This window comes from Dasypus novemcinctus, chromosome 9 (assembly GCF_030445035.2).
Source record: "Dasypus novemcinctus isolate mDasNov1 chromosome 9, mDasNov1.1.hap2, whole genome shotgun sequence".
Lineage (NCBI taxonomy): Eukaryota > Metazoa > Chordata > Mammalia > Cingulata > Dasypodidae > Dasypus > Dasypus novemcinctus.
This window is the reverse complement of record NC_080681.1, coordinates 9,569,292-9,590,574: the sequence shown is the minus strand read 5'-3', so window position 1 is coordinate 9,590,574 and position 21,283 is coordinate 9,569,292. Positions and strand designations below refer to the sequence as shown.

General features: G+C 41.3%; 1 protein-coding gene across 1 annotated transcript in view; it reads right to left on the bottom strand.

The window, feature by feature from the left end:
* Positions 1–16,433, bottom strand: part of PTPN22 (protein tyrosine phosphatase non-receptor type 22) — a 58,719-nt gene extending 42,286 nt beyond the window's left edge. Inside the window, exons 1-8 of the mRNA XM_004462975.4 lie at positions 16,255–16,433; positions 3,783–3,891; positions 3,439–3,515; positions 3,217–3,312; positions 2,741–2,779; positions 1,103–1,174; positions 943–1,002; positions 252–394 (exon numbers count right to left, since the gene is read on the bottom strand). Coding sequence (XP_004463032.1) covers positions 252–394; positions 943–1,002; positions 1,103–1,174; positions 2,741–2,779; positions 3,217–3,312; positions 3,439–3,515; positions 3,783–3,891; positions 16,255–16,341 — 683 coding nt within the window. The 5' untranslated portion in view covers positions 16,342–16,433. The remainder of the gene's footprint in view (positions 1–251; positions 395–942; positions 1,003–1,102; positions 1,175–2,740; positions 2,780–3,216; positions 3,313–3,438; positions 3,516–3,782; positions 3,892–16,254) is intronic.
* Positions 16,434–21,283: the final 4,850 nt, after the last annotated feature.

The window sequence follows — 21,283 nt, the reverse complement described above, 5'->3', positions numbered from 1 at the left end:
TAAATACAATGCTCTGGTTGAACTTAATATTTCTGCGATTGACCTTTTCCTTCTGATCACTCTCATGTCTAAACTTCATTCCTTTCTGATCAACTGAAGTAAGTGAGGGCAGGGCCAGGAGCCTGCATCCTATGTGCTCATACCACCTTCAATTCCAACCAAGTGGGTCTTCTTTCAGCTACAGAAAAATTCCTGGCCAGACTCTGACATCTCCTGTGTTATGCATAAAAGGGCTGTACACGGCACCGTACCTGCAGTGAATGCACAGGGGAACTCGGTCGTCCTCTTGGTAGCAACGCACATCCCAGATGAGCTCAAGAATAGGGTCTGTAGATGAAGGCACGTCATGATCTGGCCAGTTCTTGTAATGAAACTGGTAGATAGTTCGAGTTTCCTTAAAAGATAGCCGGAACAGAAGGAAAGTTCAAGGGTAGGACTTCACCTCATTTTGCCACAGGATGACTCTGACTTACTATGTAGCATTATATCCTTTTTGCAGTTTATGCTACTTTCTTTCCTACAGACCTCAGGAGACCAGGTGCACTCATAGAACAACTGAAAACGATTCCAGGTCACGTCGTATTGACACTGTTCCACCTGCCACACTCACAAGACAGTCCAAACCAGAACTCCCCATCTGGCAACCCCTTGGTCTCAGAGAGGACGGGCAGGGCCGAAGGCAGCCTGAGTTTGCAACTTGGTCCCCAGTCTCTAGTCACTGTACAACTTCTATTCACACTACAAATTTTTTCATCTTCTATGTGTGCCACGGTGTGAAAAAGGCTTGGGCGCAAGGTCTCTTTTGAATATAAAGACTCATCCAGGCCATCAAAGGTCCCACAACTGCCCACTGCCTTATGCCCAGCCTGAGTCACACACACATATATTTACTGGCCTGATGCCTGTAGGCATTTGAATTTACCACTCCTGTTCTATACTTACACTGTTGAACTTGGCTTTTAGAGTCCTGATTGTGTAATCAGATTTCCTTTTTTCTTCTTCCTAAGAAATGGAAGAGGAAAATACTGATTTAAGGCAGGCTCTCCATAATGTAGATCCTGGACCCTTGTCTCCGCCCTGGTAGGACAGGCACCATACTTACACAAGTTATGGAGAAAGGGCCAAACTGCAGCTGCGTCTCTCCTGGCTCAGCCCAGTAGCGCTCACATTTTTTCTGTTGCACAAAGCAGAACTCAGTGATTTCCCTCCACATATTCTAATCTCTTCTGGGTAACAAAACCCACTCCCTCCTTCAGAAGCAAACCCAGCTCTGTACCCTTGACCTTGGGTGACTTCTAACCCCTTGGGCTTCAACCCCAGCATCGCAGTCTGCAATCTCCCCAAGGATGGGAAAACAAACATTCAAGAAGAATACATACATGACAGACTTCCTAGAACTCTAAAAAGGTAGAAATAAGAAGCTTTGATCTAGTTTCAGTATTTCAACAGGACTAACAGAAACCATATGTCCACTAAAAGAAAGCTGCCAAGTTTCCTTGGTTTTAATTGTATCAACTCAGAACGGCAACAGTATTATCCATGCAGGGCAGCACAGCATTGTCCAATAGAAATGTAATGAGATACACATGTAATTTTAAATTTTCTAATAGCCACTTTCAAAAATGAAAACAGGTGAAATTTTAATTATGGGAAGCGGACATGGCTCGACTGATAGAGTGTCCATCTACCATACGGAGGGTCCAGGGTTCAATCCTCAGGGCCTCCTGACCTGTGTGGTAAGCTGGCCCACGTGCAGTGCTGCCACGCTCAAGGAGGGCCATGCCATGCAGGGGCGCCCCCATGTAGGGGTGCCCCATGTGCAAGGAGTGCACCCTGCAAGGAGTGCCGCCCTGCATGAGAAAAGCACAGCCCACCCAGGAGTGGCATCACACACACAGAGAGCTGACACAGCAAGATGACGCAACAACAACAAAAAAAGAGACGCAGCTTCCCAGTGCCGCCGGATAATGCAAGCGATGCAGAAGAACACACAGCGAATGGACAGAGAGAGCAGACAACAGGGGCGGAGGGGGAGAAATAAATAAAATAAATCTTAAAAAAAAATTTTTTTAAATTACATACTACGTTAGTATGCCTAAAACTTTCTCAACATGCTGTCAATATAAAAGTTATTACATATTTTACATCCTTTTCTTGTAATAAGTCTTCAAAATCCAGCATATAATATTTTAAGCATATCTCAATTAGGATGCTAATTTTGATCAGAAATATTTATTTAGATTTCATAAAATTTACAGTTGAAAAATAGATTCACACCTATGTTGTTCCAAACATATTTAAAAGTTTTCCAATAATGGAGCTGAGTATCAGTTTTTTAATTTAAATTAACATTAAATAAAAATTTAAAATTAAGTTTCCCAGTCACATAAACCATATTTCAAGTGCTCAACAGCCACTTGAGGCTAGTGGGAATGCTATATGGGACAGCACAGAAGGTTAGAAGCTCTGGCTGACAGTTAAAGACATCTGATTAATAAAAGTGGGAAAATGAATTGATACTTTAAAATCATACCGTGCTTTTACATTAAACATGGTACCTACTGGGAGATTTATATGGCACCCCGAAACTGTAAACGAGGAAGATGAACATAATTTTTACCTACATTTGATTGTACATCAAGCATACTTAGCATGCTTAAAGAATGTTCTGTTGCCAGTTTTCCCTCCTTTTTCCTCTTTCCCTTACCTTTAGGTAAGCAGATACTAAAAAGCAACTCACCTTTCCCATTTCAAACTCCATGCACGCCATAACGATGATCTGATTGGGAGGATGGAGATAGAAAGAAATTTAAATGTCTATATAGTCAGGAAGCACAGTTAACCCATGCATCCCATGGCCAGAAAGTTTTTATTCTTTTTATGTTTTGTTTTGCTTATTTTTTAAACAAAAAAAAGAAATCCTGATAAATTATAAAATGTTGCTCCTACCCTTCCTTCTTTCTGTCCCCACTTCCCTCTTCTCTATTCAAATCAATGAATTAACTTCTTGTTACCAAATATGCCTGCCAAGGTGCGAACTTTCATTTCCTTGAACAGAAGTGACATTGGGATTTTGCCTAAAAGATGCCTGAACATTCTACTGACCAAGCAGAAAAGACACTGACTTTAACAAGAAACCTCAATCGCATACCCTGACAGCTTACACCCTCCATTTCTGAAAACTAGAGAATAAAGTAGAAGCAGCACTGCACTTACCAGGACGCTGTATTCCCAAATCATCCTCCAAAAGTCCAGGAGAGTTGTAGACAAAGGGCCCTGAGTGGCAATATAAGCCTTAGGCTCATAAACCCCCTAGAGGGGAAGAGAAATCACACAGGGTGACTAGAAACAGTCGCTTCTTTGTCTCAGCTAATGCTTTCCCCCTATTTTTCAGGTACCTTGAGAAATAGGAATCGCTTTAATTTCCTTTCAGTATACCTTAATGAAGTTAGCATTGATGTAGCTGGAATCCTCATCCGAGATCATCAGCGACAGCTCTACCCGGCTATGATCATCTATCACACGAAGGAAAGATAGAGTGTAACTAAGAGGTGTTGGAGGGTTCCTGCACATCGGGCCTGACCGTGTGAGCGGTGGTTGCTAGTAAGTGTTTGACGAGTGAGTGCGTGAGCGAATAATGAAAACTCTCTTGCAGTCAGAAACAGTACAAATTAATAAGTCAAAGCTATGTTCCAGGATTAGGAACAGCAATGGGTAAAAAGAGGACAGGAATGAATGAATCTGGGAAAGGGTACGCGTTTATAGGGAGAAATAGAACTTACAGGGCAAGATATCCTTGTATCTGTTTTTCTTGATATTCTTGGGCCTCTCGGCCACGGTTGTGGGATAGGTTTTGTCTACCTTGTACATAGCAGATTGCCTTTTCAGCTTCTGTAATAAAATCCCAGGAATAATTAAATCATCCTCGAGAAAGTAGGTAAGAAACTACCTCAGGAGAGCTTTCCTTCTCCAGGGCCCCAGCATTCCACTTGAGCCCTTTCAGTGTTCTCTGGGCTAACCCCATTTAGGACAGAGAACCCCAGCACATCAAACTTCAGTGACATTTGAAGAAGTGAAAAGACCACACTTGCTGCAGCTGAGCCACAAATAGCTAAAGTTTAGAGGTGAAACTGGTGAATATTTTAAAAACCAAATATATTCAGAAAACAAGTCCTGTGTTCCACCCAAAGGGTCAGATAATAAAAGTTTAATATAATTTCTTTACAGCTGCTATTTAGTTCAGGTGTCAATAGGACGGTTAAGTTCCATTAATCTTTTCACTACAGATCACATTTTTTAGTAAAAATGGGGCTTTAGTTGAATAAAATATCTAATATTCAGCAAAATTTCAAGGATTTCAGTCCCCAAAGCAGTTACTATTTTTTTATGTGACCCAAACTTCAAATCCATCCCTTAAACAATACTCTTTAAATACCATCATATTCTGTTGGTAGAATATGATCTGGACCAAGCAGAGACTAGTTAATGTGGTTGAACAAGATTCCTCAAAACAGTGAAGCAACTCCTTGAAATTTTCCCATTTGCCAATATTATGCTATAGGCCAAAGCTTCAGGTCAGAAGAAAATGATAGTTTCTCTTTGGATCCTTCTTAGGAATCACTGTTGCCCCAAATTCTGTTTATCTCCCTTATCATTCAAAGAACCTGCTTCTAACAGAAAGGACTTTGATGAACCCCAACTCAGTCTGAGAAAAAAGGCAGAGGGGACCTCTAAATAGCCGAGGAATATTTGTGGCTTGAACTAAAGAAAATAATTTTTATTATTTGGCCACTTTCAGTGATGAGTTGGTCACTTGTGAGCTAGATCCCTCAGCTTCTACTCAGTCTTCCTCCTCTTTCATTTCCTTCTTCTTTGTCCCTTAGTAGTCTTTTCTCTTTGACTCCTCCTTCTCATTCTTTCTTACAGGCTCTCTGTCCTTTTCTCTCTTCTAATTGAGAATTACCTAAAATTCCAAACTTAAGTCCCCAATCCTCGGCTCTTCTCTCATACATATTTGCTCAGAGATATCATACACTCTTGTAGAAAGCAAACAACAACAGTTTGCTGACTTATTTAACTCACTCAAATTGAATGACAATTCCAATCCCTACTGGGTTACTCTTAAATTCCTATATTGAGCTTTGATTTTTAGGTTCAGTCCTGAATTCTCAACTGTGTCCTAGACATTTTCACTTGTGTATCTTACCACAGCCTCAAACTGAGCACATTTAAAACTAAAATCATCACTACCCCACTATTAATGCCAATGGCACTAGATTCTCCCAGACAGCCGTATTTTAGAAACTGAGAGTTACTTTTGGTTTCCCTCTTCCCACAATTCCCAGCCGTAATTCAGTTGACAAGTCCTACCGATTCCTCCCATATAATATTTTGCATCAACCCTCCTTCCCATGCCCACTACAGATACCTTAGTTCAGGCCCTTTCCCTTAAAGCTTGAATTATCACGATTGTTTCTTAACATCTTCACACTTCTCTGTCTTTCCCCATTCAAATCCACTGGGCATAATTATGCCAAATTAATTTTCCAAAATTACTGCTTTAATTATTTCTCCCCTGCTCAAAACAATTTTGACAAATACCCTTTGCTACTAGGAAAAAGTCCAAATTCCTTAGCCAGATCCTTAAGAGTCTCCTTAGTTGGACCCCAAGCTAACTTTCCCACATTTCCCTCTGTCCTGCAATTAAAAGGCTTCTAAAGATGACTTCTAGGATTTTTTCAAAATTTTACAAATTGATGCACTCACACTTATGTGTAATATCACTTCTTTAAAACTATGGCTTTCCTTTCCTTTTTCATAAATGTATCCCTCCCTGGTACTGCTTTTGCATTTGGAGCCATGACTCTCATCTATTTTGTTCCACAGCGTGAACTGATAAAGACAAATAAGGACATAGAGAAAGAACTTTTCTCAAGTTTCTAGCAACAAGACAAAATTTTTTAAAAAGAAGGCGATTATTATTACTATTACGTAGTTGCTTATATTTCATGTAGAGATTCCACATAATTAAAGAGGATGAATGGATATCATCCACCATCCCAGGGCCCACAGGATGGAGGAATAGAGTGTGGATTAGAGTGGACTTACTGATATTTTACTGTGGAACTATTGTGAGTAGTAATGGAAGGAATTGCAGCATTGATGTGGAAAAAGTGGGCACGGTAGTTGCTGAGGGCAGAGAGAGGGAAGAGGAGATGTGATGTGAGGGCATTATCGGGACTTGGAGTTGTCCTAAGTGATATTGCAGGGACAGATGCTGGACGTTATATATCCTACCATAACCCACTGAATGGACTGGGGGAGAGTGTAAACTAAAATGTGAACTATAATCCATTTGGAGCAGCAGTACTCCAAAATGTATTCACCAAATGCAATGAGTGTGCCACAGTGATGAAAGAGAATGTTGATATGGGAGGAGTGGGGGGTGGGGGGTGGGGGGTATTTGGGAACCTCTTGAATTTTTTTAATATAACATTTTTTGTGATCTATGTATCTTCAAAAAAATACAATTAAAAAAAATGGGGGTGGGGGGAGTGGGGTATATGGGAACCTCTCGTGTTTTTTAATGTAATGTTTTGTGTGATCTATTAACTTTTAAAAAAGATAATTCAAAAATAAAATTAAAAAAAGAAAAAAACATAAAAATAAGTACATAAATGAAGAAGATGAATGGCTATCTTAAAGAGAACTAAGTGGTGGGGAGAAAACAAGGATGAGGAAAGGGGAGTCTAAAAGATAGGTGTGATGACCTTTCTTAACAGAGAGAGAAGAGGTAGTAAAGAACAGAAATTCGACCTAACAAATCAGCAAAATTCATCATTAAGTTTCAAAACTGGTTTAAGATAACTTGATAACTACCTAAGTGAGTCAGCAAGAAGAGGGGGAAAAAAGTTGGGGCCACAATATTGTGTTAGCTGGGAGTTCATTAACAGGGAATTACCAAATATCTAGGATCTAATTAAATGAATATTCTCCAAATAATAATGAGATGTTTCAATTCTTCCCAACTCCAATGCTTAAAGGGGGTGCGGCCTGTGCCCTGGGGTTCACAGAGAGCCTGGCCACCATCCTGATGCTTGGAGAAGGTGGGGCGTGTTTGGGGAGAGCAAGGTCAAAGTGCAAGCACTTGGAAGGGTGGGGCCGCTGCTTCCCCGAGGCCCAGAGGACGAAATGGCAGTCACAGATGACTCGAGACCGTGAAATCTAATGGAGTTTGCCCTGCTGGGTGTCAGAATTGTTTTGGGAACCATGGACCCCTGTTTTCCTTCTGATTTCTGCCTTTTGGAATGGAAACGTGTATCCTAGGTCCATCCCTCCATTGTAAATGAGAAGCAGACAACTTTTTCTCTAGGTTTCTCGGGTCCACAGAAAGAGGCGACTTGTCCTCAGAACAGACCATACCCACAAATGACTTGGATGAGACCTTGTACTAAGCACTGTTTCTGTAAGAACTTCAGGCTTTGGGGATATGGTGATGGAATGAATGGATTCTGCATGCAGAAAGAACTTGTCTTTTGGGGGTCCAAAGGGTGGAGTGTGTAGTTTGGAACTGTATATACCCAGGATAAACATGTTCTTAAATCTAATCCATTCCTTGAGTGTGAACCCATTGTAAATAGGACATTTTGAAGAGGTTACTTCATTTCAGGTGTGGCCCAGCCGAAACAGGGTGGGTCTTAATCCTATTACTGGAGCCCTTCCCAAGCAGAAGGAAATTCGGACCGAGAGAGTAAGCTACAGGGAGGAGCAGAATGGAACCTGGAAGAGAATGGAGAGGTCAGGAGAAGCGGCCATGTGACAGAGGAACTAACATCAAGGATTGCCAGCAGCCAGCCAGCCCCAGACCACACTGTTTGGGAAGAAGGCATGGCTTTGATGACTCCTTGGCATGTCCTTTTCTCAGCCTCACACTGTGAGTGAATAAATTCCATTGTTTAACCCAACCCATTTCATGGTATTTGCTTGAGCAGCCAAGGAAACTATAACCATATAATAATGTAAGCTTTTTCCATCTAAAGATGACAAATGGAACAGTCAGCCACTTCTTGCTTGTTTGCTGTACTACAAATGCCAGCTTGTATTGTTCTAATGACCTTTTTTCTTCTGTTTTAGACCAAACACAGGCCACCCATTGAAAACTAGTTATACAGTTAATTCTTGAGTCCTAGTTTCTTACCGTGGTTTGAATTCTCAGAATTCAGAATTCTCAGAATTCTCAGATTTTCAGAATTGGATTTGGGAGGAAAGATGATGAATCAATGTGTATACAGCATAATTTTACACCAAAATAGATACAAGTAGACTAGTATAAGAATGTAACTAAGGACATGGCACAGACACAAGAGAGACTATAAAAGATTGCTACTGAAGTTATATTAATTCTTCAGTTCTCTGCTCTTCTGTACCCTAGAAAGATAATTTTCAGGTTGCCATTGATACCAGGGCTGCTGAAAAGATCTTGGGTCCCAGAACATTTCCTTCTAGAAATCTTCAGAACTGAGCCCAATTCATACTCCTTGTTCTACTGTTTTTGTTTACTTAGTTATTTATTCTCCCTCCTCTCCCCTTGTGGCTTATTCCTTTCTTTGCTATCTCTTTTCTGCGTCCATTTGCTGCCCATTTTTTCTGTATCTGCTTGTCTCCCTTTTGTTGCATCATCTTGCTGCACCAGCTCTCTGCAGCGCGCCGGCCAGCTTGCCTTCACAAGGAGACCCCTGGGACATGAACCTCCCATATCGTAGATGGTAACCCAATTGATTGAGCCACGGCCACTTCCCACAAAGCCCTTTCTGTAAAATACTCCTCAACTTAGTAAACTGTCACAGATAAAGTACGTGTGTGTGTGTGTAACCTATTCTTGTTTAATCACTTTCACTGTCACCTTTAACAAAGGAGCAGGATGACTTTTTCTTACTCCCTTCTGCTGGAATCAGACATCTGGAAATGCCTGTGGAATTGTTATTTTGGAAAGTATGAAAAATTTGATTATTTGAAATTTTTACTGTTGTTGCAGACATCATGCCAAGAGGTCAGTCCACTGTGAAGGCCTTTTTTTATTACCCTTGTCTCTCTCCAGATCTTCAGGCTCCCACACCCCAACAGAGGACAAAAGAGAGAAGAAGAACTGACAAATCACATCATAAGAGGAGAAACTCAGAGTAGAAAGCAAAATAAGATTAAAGAAAAGAAAGCTGGACAGTGAGTGTGGATTGGGATGGCAGAAGAAAAACTAGGAGCTCAAAGGGGAAGGAGCTTCTCTGACAACCACAAGGTTAGGAAATTGGGTGCCAAGAGGTGGCACCAGGGAAAGAAATCAGGGAAGACTTGTTGAGAAAATAAAGACCATCTCCCATCATGGGTCCTGAAATGTGTTGGAATGTATGTCAAACCAGATTCTGTGTATGCTTGATAAGCTAATAGAAAAACCATCTGGTCTACGGACTGTACTATCTATTTCTTTTCAAGTAGGACAGCGGAACTGGATCTGGCCATCACTCTAGAAATCAGGACTGAGTCTTTCATGTGTCCTTCTCACTGACGAGTAGATGAATTCATAGTGAATGAACTAAGGTAACTCCCAAAAGAAAGCAGAAAGAAAACACAAATCCATAGTATCACTGCCTTATAGAACCACATCACTGTATAGAAGATACAACAAGTTAAATTTTGGAGACAGAAAATCAAACTGGCCTTCCGGTGCTAGGTGGAAACGAGGAGACAGAATTGGGCTATCTGCATTGCTTCTCAGGGTAGTTCCTCAGAGTCTTAAAACTGCTAGTTGTCCATTCCAAGCCTCCAACAAGACAGAAAGCATGAGAGCTAAGGAATGAAATTAGGAACTCAGGCCTCTAAATCCAGAAAACAAAAGCACTACCGTAGGAATGGAGGATGAGCCTGAACTGGTCCTGAGTGTGCCATCTACACAGCCATCTGCAGCTGAATCAGGCAACCTCACGGGGGGTGGCTGCCAGTCCAAGAGTGAGGCAGCGGGGAGGCACTCGCTAAACCGGGGTGAATCAACCAAGAGGTTCAACTTGAGATATATAAAATATGAGGCTGCAGCAAGATATATGTTCAAATGTCCTGTGAGCAACTGAAAATTTGGGACTAGATAGTCCCTAGTGAGATACTAGAAATGGGTTTGGGAAAAATCAGCTTTAGAGGTGATCTGCAATGTTTATTCTGGTGGAAGCAGCAAAATGAAGACAATAAAAATCACCTGTGTTTACCTTTCTTAATATTTTGTAATATTATCTTCCAATCATATTTATATAAATATGTATAAATAAAACACTGTACAGGCTCTTTTATAACTTGCTCTTTTCACTAATCTATTCGAGTTCTTTTACGTTATTTTTAATCGTGGCAGACTATCCCACTGTATGGGGTATAGCATAAGACACTTAACCTGTTCCTTTGTATCATGGGGCTTTTAAGTTGCTTCTAACCTTTTATTATTCTAAACAATTTGCATTGTGTAGCCAAAATCTATATAAATAGCTTTCATTATTTCCTTCAGATAAATTCTTAAGAATGGTCAAAGACTTTGTCCATTTTAAAGACTTTTGGTATATATTACCAAGTATACATCAGAGTATATAAATTTTGCCTTCAGAAAGGTTATACATGAGACTGCATATTTTTGAACTCTGACCAATATTAGCATTTTAATGTTTTAAAGACAGGTCCACTTAATACGTAAAGTGATCATGGTATTTTTGTTACGTGTATTTCTGTTATTGTACTTTTTAAAATAATTTTTCCATTCCAAGATACTTTTTAAAAGGAAGAAGATAAACCATAATCAAACCTTATCTATGTGAAACTGTGTTCATGTTTTCCTTTCCAGTCTTTACAAATACATAGATACCCAACGAGCTCATATATACATATTGTGTAGCACAGTACTTGCCATTTGCAACGCACTCACTTTTCGTATACAATTCATACTTTTATGCATCCTTTCTAATAAAGATGCTTCAACTGCTTTCAATATAGAAAATATCTAAGTAGCTTTAAGCATAAACATATATGTAGCAAATTGACCACAATAAAATATGCAGCCAAACCCTAACCTAAATATAATAAAAGGACTGAAAAGAGTATGTCAAAAAAAACACACAAAATACTACAATGTAATCTAAGTATATTTTTAAAAATAAAAAAATGAAAAGACAAAAACAAAAATGAAAATACGACCACCTGCAGTAACTGGCTAAGGCCGTACCTACTCCTCTGTAAATTGCAATCTGCCTGATAGAGCACGTGAGGAATGGGCAGGGCCACGTGGCAGAGGAAGCAGGGCAGGGACGAGGACAAGGATCGGAGCATTCTGTAGGAAGCTGGGGAGACACGAGGGCTGGGCTATGCTGGACTTTATTAGCCATGTTAAGGGTTCTTCAGGAAGTAAATGAGGTTCTGTTTGTGGAGCACTTTAGCATAAAGCCTAGAACACAGTTGCAGGGCTTAGGGAGCTATCGTGGCTGTGGAAAGCAAATGATAAGGAAATTTACATAAGAAGAAATGCAGATTGAAAATAATCACGGAAAATTTTCAGTTTTTTTTAAACCAAAGAAATCCCAAAGTACTATTTTATACCAATTAAATTATAACAAAACAAACCGTATTATGGTTTTACCTGATAAAGTAAAAGTATAGAAGTTCAGAGACTTTGGAATCAAACAGACCAGAATTTCAAATCCTGGCTTTGGAATTTTGCAGCTAAAATGAAGATAATACTTTTCTTCTTGGGGTTGTAGTGATTAACTAAGACCATATATGTAAGGCACTTAGCAGTCAATTAATTTTATCTTTTATAGTTACTAAATTAAGACTAGCAAAGTGGTAGAGAATAAATTCAGATATTGCAAATTAGAAAAACTCCTTGGAAATAAATTTGGCAATACTTGGCAGCGGACTTGGCCCAGTGGTTAGGGCGTCTGTCTACCATAGGGGAGTCCAAGGTTCAAACCCCGGGCCTCCTTGACCCGTGTGGAGCTGGCCCACGCGCAGTGCTAATGTGCGCAAGGAGTGCCGTGCCAAGCAGGGTTGTCCCCCGTGTAGGGGAGCCCCACATGCAAGGAGTGTGCCCCATGAGGAGAGCTGCCCAGTGCGAAAGTACAGCCTGCCCAGGAATGGTGCCGCACACACAGAGAGCTGACGCAATGAAAAGAAACACAGATCCCCGTGCCGCTGACAACAACAGAAGCGGACAAAGAAGACGCAGCAAATAGACACAGAGAACAAACAACCGGGATAGGCGGGGGGAAGGGGAGAGAAATAAATAAATAAATCTTTAAAAAAAAAATTGGCAATACTTAACAATTTAGAGGCTAATCCAATTTGACTCAGTAAAGAAACTTTTGGGGACTGAGTCTCAGGATATAATAAAAAAAGAAGGGAAAAACCACATGGTCAACATATTCATTGCAGTGTTATTAATAATCATGAAAAATTAGAAAAAGCTTAAATGTCCAAAAATAGAGAAATAATTAAATTATTTGAGTGTCTACTATGTTAGGCATTTTATATACTTATTCCATTATCTTCACAGCAGATCTGCAAAGTAAATGTTATTTGTTCCCCCTTTGTAATGCCTTTGTTCAAGCTCACACAGCTAATACTAGGCAGAACCTAACTGCAAACCCAGATTTGTGACTCGAAAGCTGTAATCCATAAAGATGGTAAAGCAAGACTACCTGAATTCAAAACTCAGTTCCACCACTTGCTAGCTAGCTGTGTAACCCTGAGCAGGTCAATTAGCCTCTCTATATCTCATTTCCTTATCTCTAATCCTCAATGGATTAAGGAAGTTGAGATATAAAAGTACATAGAACAATGTTCGGCACACAGTAAAACCTATACAGGGAAGTGGATGTGGCTCAAGTCATTGGGCTCAGGCCTAACACATGGAGGTCCCTGATTTGGTACCTGGTGCCTCCTAAAGAAGACAGCGAGTTGATGCAACAAGATGACACAGCAAGAGACACGAGAAAAACATAATGAGAGACACAGCAAAGCAGGGAGCAGAGGTAGCTCAAGCGATTAAGCACGGTCCCAGGTTTGGTTTCCAGTTCCTCCTAAGAAAACAAGGAAGACGAATAGACACAGCAAGTGCAAACAAAGAGTGTGTGGGGAGAAATAAATAAATCTTTAAAAAAAAAAACCAAACCTATACAAGTGTTACCCATTACGATGATTATTCTTCCATTTTACTATGTGGCCTTGACAGCCATTAAAAATTTTAAAGATTTTTAATCAATATGATAAATAATTTGGTATAATCAAGTGAAAATAAGAATACAAAATTGTATCTATCCTATATTACAATAATATAAAAAGCATTAAGTAAATGGGCAAGAAGATTCACAAAAAATGGTTTGTTGGAATGTTGGCACTATGGTGAGGTTTTTTTCCTTTTAATTTGCAATATTTTTTTAATAAGCGTTAACAGCAATAAGTACTTTTTAAAAATACCTTTAAGAAATTTTCAAGGGAGCTGAGGTGGCTCAAGCGATTGAGCGCCTCTCTCCCACATGGGAGTCCCGGGTTCCGTTTCCGGTGCCTCCTAAAGAGAAGATGAGCAGACACAGAGAGCACACAGCAAAAGGACACGGAGCAGACAGGGGGCGCAAAACAACAAGGGGCGGGGGTAATAAATAAATAAAATAAATCTTAAAATTTTTTTTCCAATAGTGTGGTTGATGCGGCTGTTTCTACTGTACAGAAATTATAGTAACTGGGCACTTACTCTCAAGCTGCACCCTTTGAGGGACTCTGCCACTGGCTGAGGCAAGGCTCTGTTGCATAGGGATTATTTTCACAGGCTCTGGTATAAGACAGATGAGGCTTAAAGCTCCATGTCTACAGCTCAATAGCCACATGGGCTTGGCTGGGAGACAGAGAGCACCCAGGTGAAAGTACAGGCGCCTTTTGGTAATTTGCATAAAGTCACCGCCTGTAGCTGAGGCCTGGGCCACAGAAGCAGTTCTCAAACCCGGAAACATTACACCCTGGGAGAATACACTAAGGGGTTAAGCAGGTTGGATCTGGGCTACCACCAGGTGGAAAGCCCTCCAGTTTAATGGCGGTGTTCATCTTACCTAAGCAGGCTGCACCCTCTGGCACCTCAGCTGAACTTTCAGGTGGAGCTGAGCGCAGGCTGTGTTTTTCCATTGGAGGACATGAGTCAGTGAACAGCGAGGTTCCACTTAATCACCACCCAAAAACAAGGTCTTAAAATTAGCAGCTTTGGGAGTGGTTGTAGCTCGGTGGTTGAGCGCCTGCTTCCCATGGACAAGGTCCTGAGTTCAATCCCCAGTACCTCCTAACAAAATTATGAGTAAAATAAAATAATAAAATAAAATAAGTAGCTAAAAAAAGCAAGCGCGTGACTGATACAAAAATCAAGACCGTGATTACACCTTGGGCAGGGCAGGTGAGGGTGGGGGGCCTGATGAGGAAGGGATATGGAAGTGTCTTCTGCAGTCTGGCAGTGTTCTATTTGTTAGACCTGGGTGGTGGTTGTGCTGGGGTTTGCTGTATAATTAGTCAACATACTTTACATGTTTTACGTATTTTTATAAATGTGTATTATATTTCATAATTTCACGTGGGAGTTGAACAGAAAATAGACTGTAGGTGGGGCACGGCAGAGAAACCAATAAGGAGGTAACTGCAATAATTTCGGTAAGAGAGTATAATGACTTGATCTAAGAAAAAATATTAGGGATAGAGTCTACATTATAGAGAAAAAAAAACAGCCAAAATGAAACAGAGGCTGCTACCATGTAAGCTACCTTTTTCCTCGACGCCTAGGGTGAATGTGGCTCAGAGAGGGGCAGACACATGTCTAAAGACATAGATGGGCCAGCACTTCCCCTGTACCTCCCTCCTTGCTAACTCGACCCAAGGGGCTCAAACTGCCTGGCTGGTGGCAATGAGAGTATTTTTCATGATGTCTCAATATTATCCGAGTTGAGCTGATATAGGGGCCTCTATCAGAATTATCTAATCACCCAAAATTGTACAGAGTGATTTCACATCTACTATTCTATATCAGAATGTCAGCTCCATAAGGTAAAGATTTTTGTTCATTTTGTTGACTGCTTTATCCTCAGTGCCTAGAAACTGTACTTGATACCCAGTAGGTGCTCAATAAATATTACTGAATGAATGACCACATTTAATTATTATTATTGATATTTATTCACAGCAATACTGTGAGGATAGGTATTGTCCCCATTTTATAAGTTAGAAAACAGAGATTTGGGGAGATTAAGGAACTTGCCAAATAATTGAGAATTTAGTTTGACAACAGAATCGTTATTTAAATTCCCGGTTGTATTTGTACTTCAGTTCCCACTTCTCCACAGCTGAAGAGCTAAGGTTTGAAGTTTTTACGGCTCTGAAACACCAGCTGGAAGTACTCCAAAATGTATAAGACCTCTCAGACAGCCTGTGTCATCTGATATGCTAGGTTATAGAGTGAATAAGGCTTACCCAGCTGGTCACTGCCTCAGTAATCACAGTTCCTTCAGAGAAGACGCAGTGGTTCTCTGGCTCATCAAATCCAGTTAATCTTAGGCTGCCTCATATTCATATTTCTCTCCATGTCCCTTGCTTTTCCCTATTCTCCATCCTAGCCATTCCACCTCTCCTATCAAAAGGTTAAGGAAAGCCTGCTATTGCAGAAATATGTTCTCTTTTTTTCTACACACATACACAAAGCACACACACACAAAGAAAGAATGAAAGGAAAAGAAAAAAAAAGAAAAAGAAATAAGGTAGAAGGTAATTTTAGCGCTCTTCAAGAACCTTTGTCATCCAAAAGAAATCCCAAGTGGAGACCAAAAAGTAACGTTCATTGAGCCATGACAAGTTGGTTTTGATTTCTTTCCTCTTAATATCAATTACTAATTTGAAGCATAAACTACAACTCAAATACCTGGGAACTCTGGATGTTTAATTACTATTAGTATTTAAAGTATTTTAAGTATTCTGTAGGATTCCTAGTAAAATTCCAAGAAACAACAAACATAACATCAAAATCAATATTTTGGAGAAAATACCAAAATACAAACCGCTCAGGAATGTCATACGTTAAGGTTGCCTTCCTCCCTTCCCCCGCCTCTCCAAAGTCTGATGTCACTTTATTCCAAGAACAATTTGGTTTAGGCGATTTGGACCATCAGAGTCTATTGCTACCCTGAGAGTGTCGCACACAGGACTCACCAGAAATTCATTGGCCAACTCCTCTTTGTTAATTTTCTTGTTTTGGGCCTCATCCAGGAACTTCTGCAGAGTTGCTCTTTGGTCCATGCTGCAGAGCAAGAGAGACGATCTACGAGCAGGTTGAGGGAGCGCATGTCAATTGTGTGTCATGGCCGAGACACCACCGAGAAGCCACTGCCGCAGCCGGAGCAGAACGCGCCGCCGAGGGCTGTGGTTTACTGACTTCATCACAAGCCGGAGAGGAAATTAGTGCGTAACCAGCCTCTGTGGTCACACAACAAAGTCATCTCACTCCTGGGCCCTAGTGCCTTCCTTCTCAACAAAGGAACCTGGTTACAGTTCACGTTTGTAGAAGACGTGAGGCTAACTGGAGCATAACGTGTGGTCTGCTTCGCTCTGAGCAGGTGCCGCTCTCCCCTGATGCGAAATTCACCCCTCTCCTTGCTTCCCAGAGAGAAGGCAGAAGCACAGGTCTGGTGGACGGGTTCGGTCTTTCCCCGTTTCCCCAGTGAGCGAAAGATCCTGTTGACACTGTCTACTTCCTCGGTGTCCCAGGTGAGCTCTGCACAGTTCCGTTAGGCCCAGAAAGGAAGACAAACACCGTTTGGGGTTAGGTCCTGAGAGGAACACAGACACTGGGGTTCTACATCTTCTGCAAGGACGATTCTTCCAGAGGTTTCCTGCCAGTGTGAACAGCAGCACACTTCTGTTCATCAGAGATAGCATTTTTCATCTGAGCTTTTACTCTTAAGTCACCAGATAGAATCCAAACTCTCTTTGGGATAAAGCAGAGTCAGCTGTTTCCGACAGCCTACGTCTCTCCCAGGTCTGGGAACATGCTGTCCTCAAGGGAAGTTTGGTTGATTCCAGAACCTCCCCCGCCCCCAGCAGCTTTCTGGTCCTCACTGGAGTCCTGGGCAGCAAGGGTCTACAGATGGGATGGGGCGCGCTGGCCCTCAGCAGGAGCAGCCAGCCCGGCAAGTGGCATGCTAGCCCCAATTTGTAAGGCTGGCAGAACGTGAGGGACCACAAAGAAAGTAAACCACCCCCTTGCTGGCAGCAGAGTTGCTTTCAGGGTAGAAAACCTAACGCACTGTTTCTGCAGAAGACATTTCTATTCTGTCCAAGGTCTTGGAACAGGCCCTTGTCTCAGACAGCCGTACTGCACCTGTGGCATTTGGGACCTGTTTGACAGGCAGGCTGTTCCAGGAAAGTTCTCTCAGTGCGTACAAATCTTCCCAAGTGTCTAATTCAGTGTGAGAACGCCCAGAAACCAGCATTCCTCTCTACATGAGGGCAGAAATGCAGTAAAGTGTGAGCAAAATTAGTCTGAAATAATTCTGAAGAAAACTGGGAAACGTATTGTTAGAACTTCCTCTATTTAAGGTATTAGCAATCCTTTCTGTTTTGCAACATTATTCAGACTCCCTTTAGGAAATCATGAATCTGGACACAAATAGGCTGCTTCCACTTTATTGAGCCCTACAACAGGAAAAAGAAAGGTCACTGAATCATCTTAAGTATAAGCAACTTGAAGTCAATTTTCCAAATAAAGAATTTCAATCTCGACCAGTGAAAATTAAAATGACCCGTAGTTCTTTAGCAATATTTTTTTTGAATAGAATAGCAGTTCTCAAATTAACCCCATGTAGCATAAAAAGAAACTTTCTCACTGCTATAGGCAATGCAATGTTTGACTATTCTAAAACATAAAATAGGGGAAAGGTTTACATTTTTTTAAATTTCAAGTTCATAATAACTATAACCATTTAAAGGTGTATATTTAGTTCAAACCTAGAAGATGCAAAAAAAATGTGTAAGTATGCTGGGATTAAGGATGATTTTAATTTTTTTCTTTTAATATTATACTACTTTTTAAAAAAACAACAAACCACACATGCAAAAATCCATTCATCTTTTCAGCAAATTTATTGAGTGCCCACTAAATGCTAAGCACTACACTAGAGGCTAGGTATACAATGATGAACAAGCCAGTATGTGGTGAACAAACACCTTAAACCAGTTAATAAATCATCTCAGAACCAAAGCAACAGACTTAACTACTGATAAAAATAAAACAATCCAAACTGACTTTATTTGCAGTTATGCAAAGCATAACACTAAAAGGAAAATGATTCTCTGTATGTGAACAAATAAGTTTTTATAATCTTTGTGTCCCCTTAAAATGTCCTCATGTCCATCAAAACCAGAACTTAATCAATTAATGGAAGACCCCTATTAAAATGAAATTTAAATCTATTTTCCTCAAGCCCATACTTCAGAACAATCTCTCACTAACTTTATTGTCTTCTCTTAGGAAAGGAAGAGGTAGAGGTAATTGCAAGAAAGAAGAAAATTGCTTAGATAACCTCCATGGTCCTTTTACCCAAAATCTGAGGATCTGAAAATAGTTTTTTTTTTTCAACCAAAAGGTACAGAAACCTTGTGAAATAGCCCAACCTCAAAAACCCACTTAGCAAAAGGCCATTTCCTAAGCAGACCACTCAAGTGAGCAAAAAACAAACTGAAGGAGAAAATAAAAGCTTCAGTTTTATTTTTACAAATCTAAGCTCCTTCTTAATCTTTCACACTTTCTTACATACTGGAGGGTAAGAGGAACATATATTTTTGGTGAAGATTGTCTGGACTCATTTGTATATGGTAGGAGGATCAAAAGCTGGGGGACAAGTCACGCCATAAAAGCTGGCAAATACCTAAAAGAATCTAAGAATTTACAATGAAACATTTAAACCAGTGTGGCACAAACCCGAGGTGAACAACAATTCCCCGTAATAAAAGACTCAAATGCTTCACCAGATGAGCTCTCGTAGAAAATAAAATTTTGAATGAGCACCCGAAGAGGAGTGAATAAAGAAGGAGCCACCTCTCGCCACTGCCTCATATGGCTCTGGTGTTTGGTCAGAAGGAAGATGAAGAGAGAAAAGGACACTGGTCAGACGGTCGCCTGCCTCAACCAGAGGGGAGTGTGCCAGTTTAACGGCAAACATCAGGCAGAGCAGGTGTAGCCTCGTGCCTGAGTGCCTGCTTTGCACATAGGAGGCCCCAAGGTCAATCTCTGGTAACTGAAAAAAAGTAAAATAAAAAGGCAAGCATCAGTTCAAGGAGATCCGGGCTTAGATGACAAAAGAAAGCTTAGCAGAGAGACTACTGGGGGGTGGGGATTATTAGGACAAGATAAACTGGTCAATTGGAAACACTCAGGTTTTAGAACGTCCTTCTCTCTGTGGGTAGGTGTATGTAACTCCTGGGGAAGCCACTTAACCTTTTGTTTCAGCACACTTGCCTTTCCTACACCTCAAGATCATTCACTTGATATGGTCTAGGCGTGCTGTTTCTGAAACATTCAGTCCCTTTTAAGAATATTCTTGGTCACCAAGCCTACTGGTCCTTCCTCCTCACTTTCTTGGAGGTTCAACCTGTCTTCCATGTTAACCACCATCTGCATTTTCATATCTGGATTCCTGCAGCAATAAATTCTTAGTTGATCTCCCTATCTATATCTCTGCCATTCTAACATTTCCTAGTAACCAAGGCTGGATGAAAGGACTTCAAACTCCACTTTGATGCTAAAGAACCAAAGTACCTATTTGTCTATGAGAACAAGTCTAGATTCCTCAGCTTGTCACTAGCCCCCCCCAATGTCCCCACCCAATCTTTCCAACCACATCATCACCCACAGACCTTCTTCCTTCTGCCACTTACCTGCTACTTCTCACCTAAAAATAACCTTCCATAAAGTTAATATTTTCTTCAAAAATCCTACCCCTCACGCCATCTCGTTATGACTCTTTCTTAGTCTGAATCCCTTCAACATAAAGCCACACTCAACTATGGAAGTTTTCATTTTTCCAACCTGTTCCTGTGTCCCCTGAGTTTATTTACTATAAGACACATGGTACGCTCACCCAGAGGACACAACCTGCTCCCTGCAGATTTAAGCGTATCAAGGGCAAGGACGGTGTCTCCCATGCGTTTGCATAACCCACGGTGCTTAACACGGCCCCAGCACACCTAAAACACTTAGAACGAGTCTACTGTGAGAAAACACGCGGTGAACGTGGTCAGGCTTTTGTGAGCAATCCACTGGCTTGTTTACTCACGTCAGTTACCGCAGGCCTCCTGCGGGGCACAGTCTGTGCTCCTAGTCTCTGGCCAGGCACATCCACTATGCCAGGAGCAGATGGGCGCTCCCTGCAGAGGAACCTGGCCAGGAGCACTCCCCTGAATGCTTCTGCCCCAGCAGCAGAGCTACTGGCATGAAAGGACGACGCCAGGGTGTGGCATGCCTGCGGGTACAGAGCCCAACCCTGCCCGGCTGCAGTGGCTACAGGGGAACCACCTTCATTCCCAGAACAGCCTTGTTTCTCCTTGAAGAAACTTGACACAGAAAGGGTTTACAGAATACCTCTAAGGAAGCGTGTTGGATTTGCTCACGTTTTCACAACACTGTCCACGGCAGGTTAAGTCTCCTACCCATCTTCCGATCTGCTTGTCACTACAGCGTTCTGAGGCCTTAGCAGGCTCAATTCCCCTGCTGCAGCCTACCTGACTGCTTCCCACAGACCACACAGGGAATCATATTCTACCTTTGGTTTCAGAAACATAATCCTCAAGAGACAAAGGTCATATGACAAATTGCAACTGAAGCAATTTTTTTTTTTTTAAATAAGGAGGTGAGGCGTGGCATCTGTATTAGTTTCCAGGAAGCCTAAAGTCCAAAACCAAGATGACAACAGGCTGGGTTTCTCCTGGAAGCTCTGAGGGAGAATCTGCTCTGTGCCTCTCTCCTACCTTGCATTTGCTGGCTTGTGGACTCATCGTTCTGATCTCTGCCTCCATTATCACATATCACATGGTGTTCTGTACATCTGTCTGTGTCCTTGCCTCTTCTTAGAAGGGCTCCCATCATTGGATTTAGGGCCCAATCTAAATTCAGGATGATTTCATCCAAGATCCTTAACTAAGTACATCTGCAAAGATCTTGTTTCCAAATGAAGTCACAGTTTGA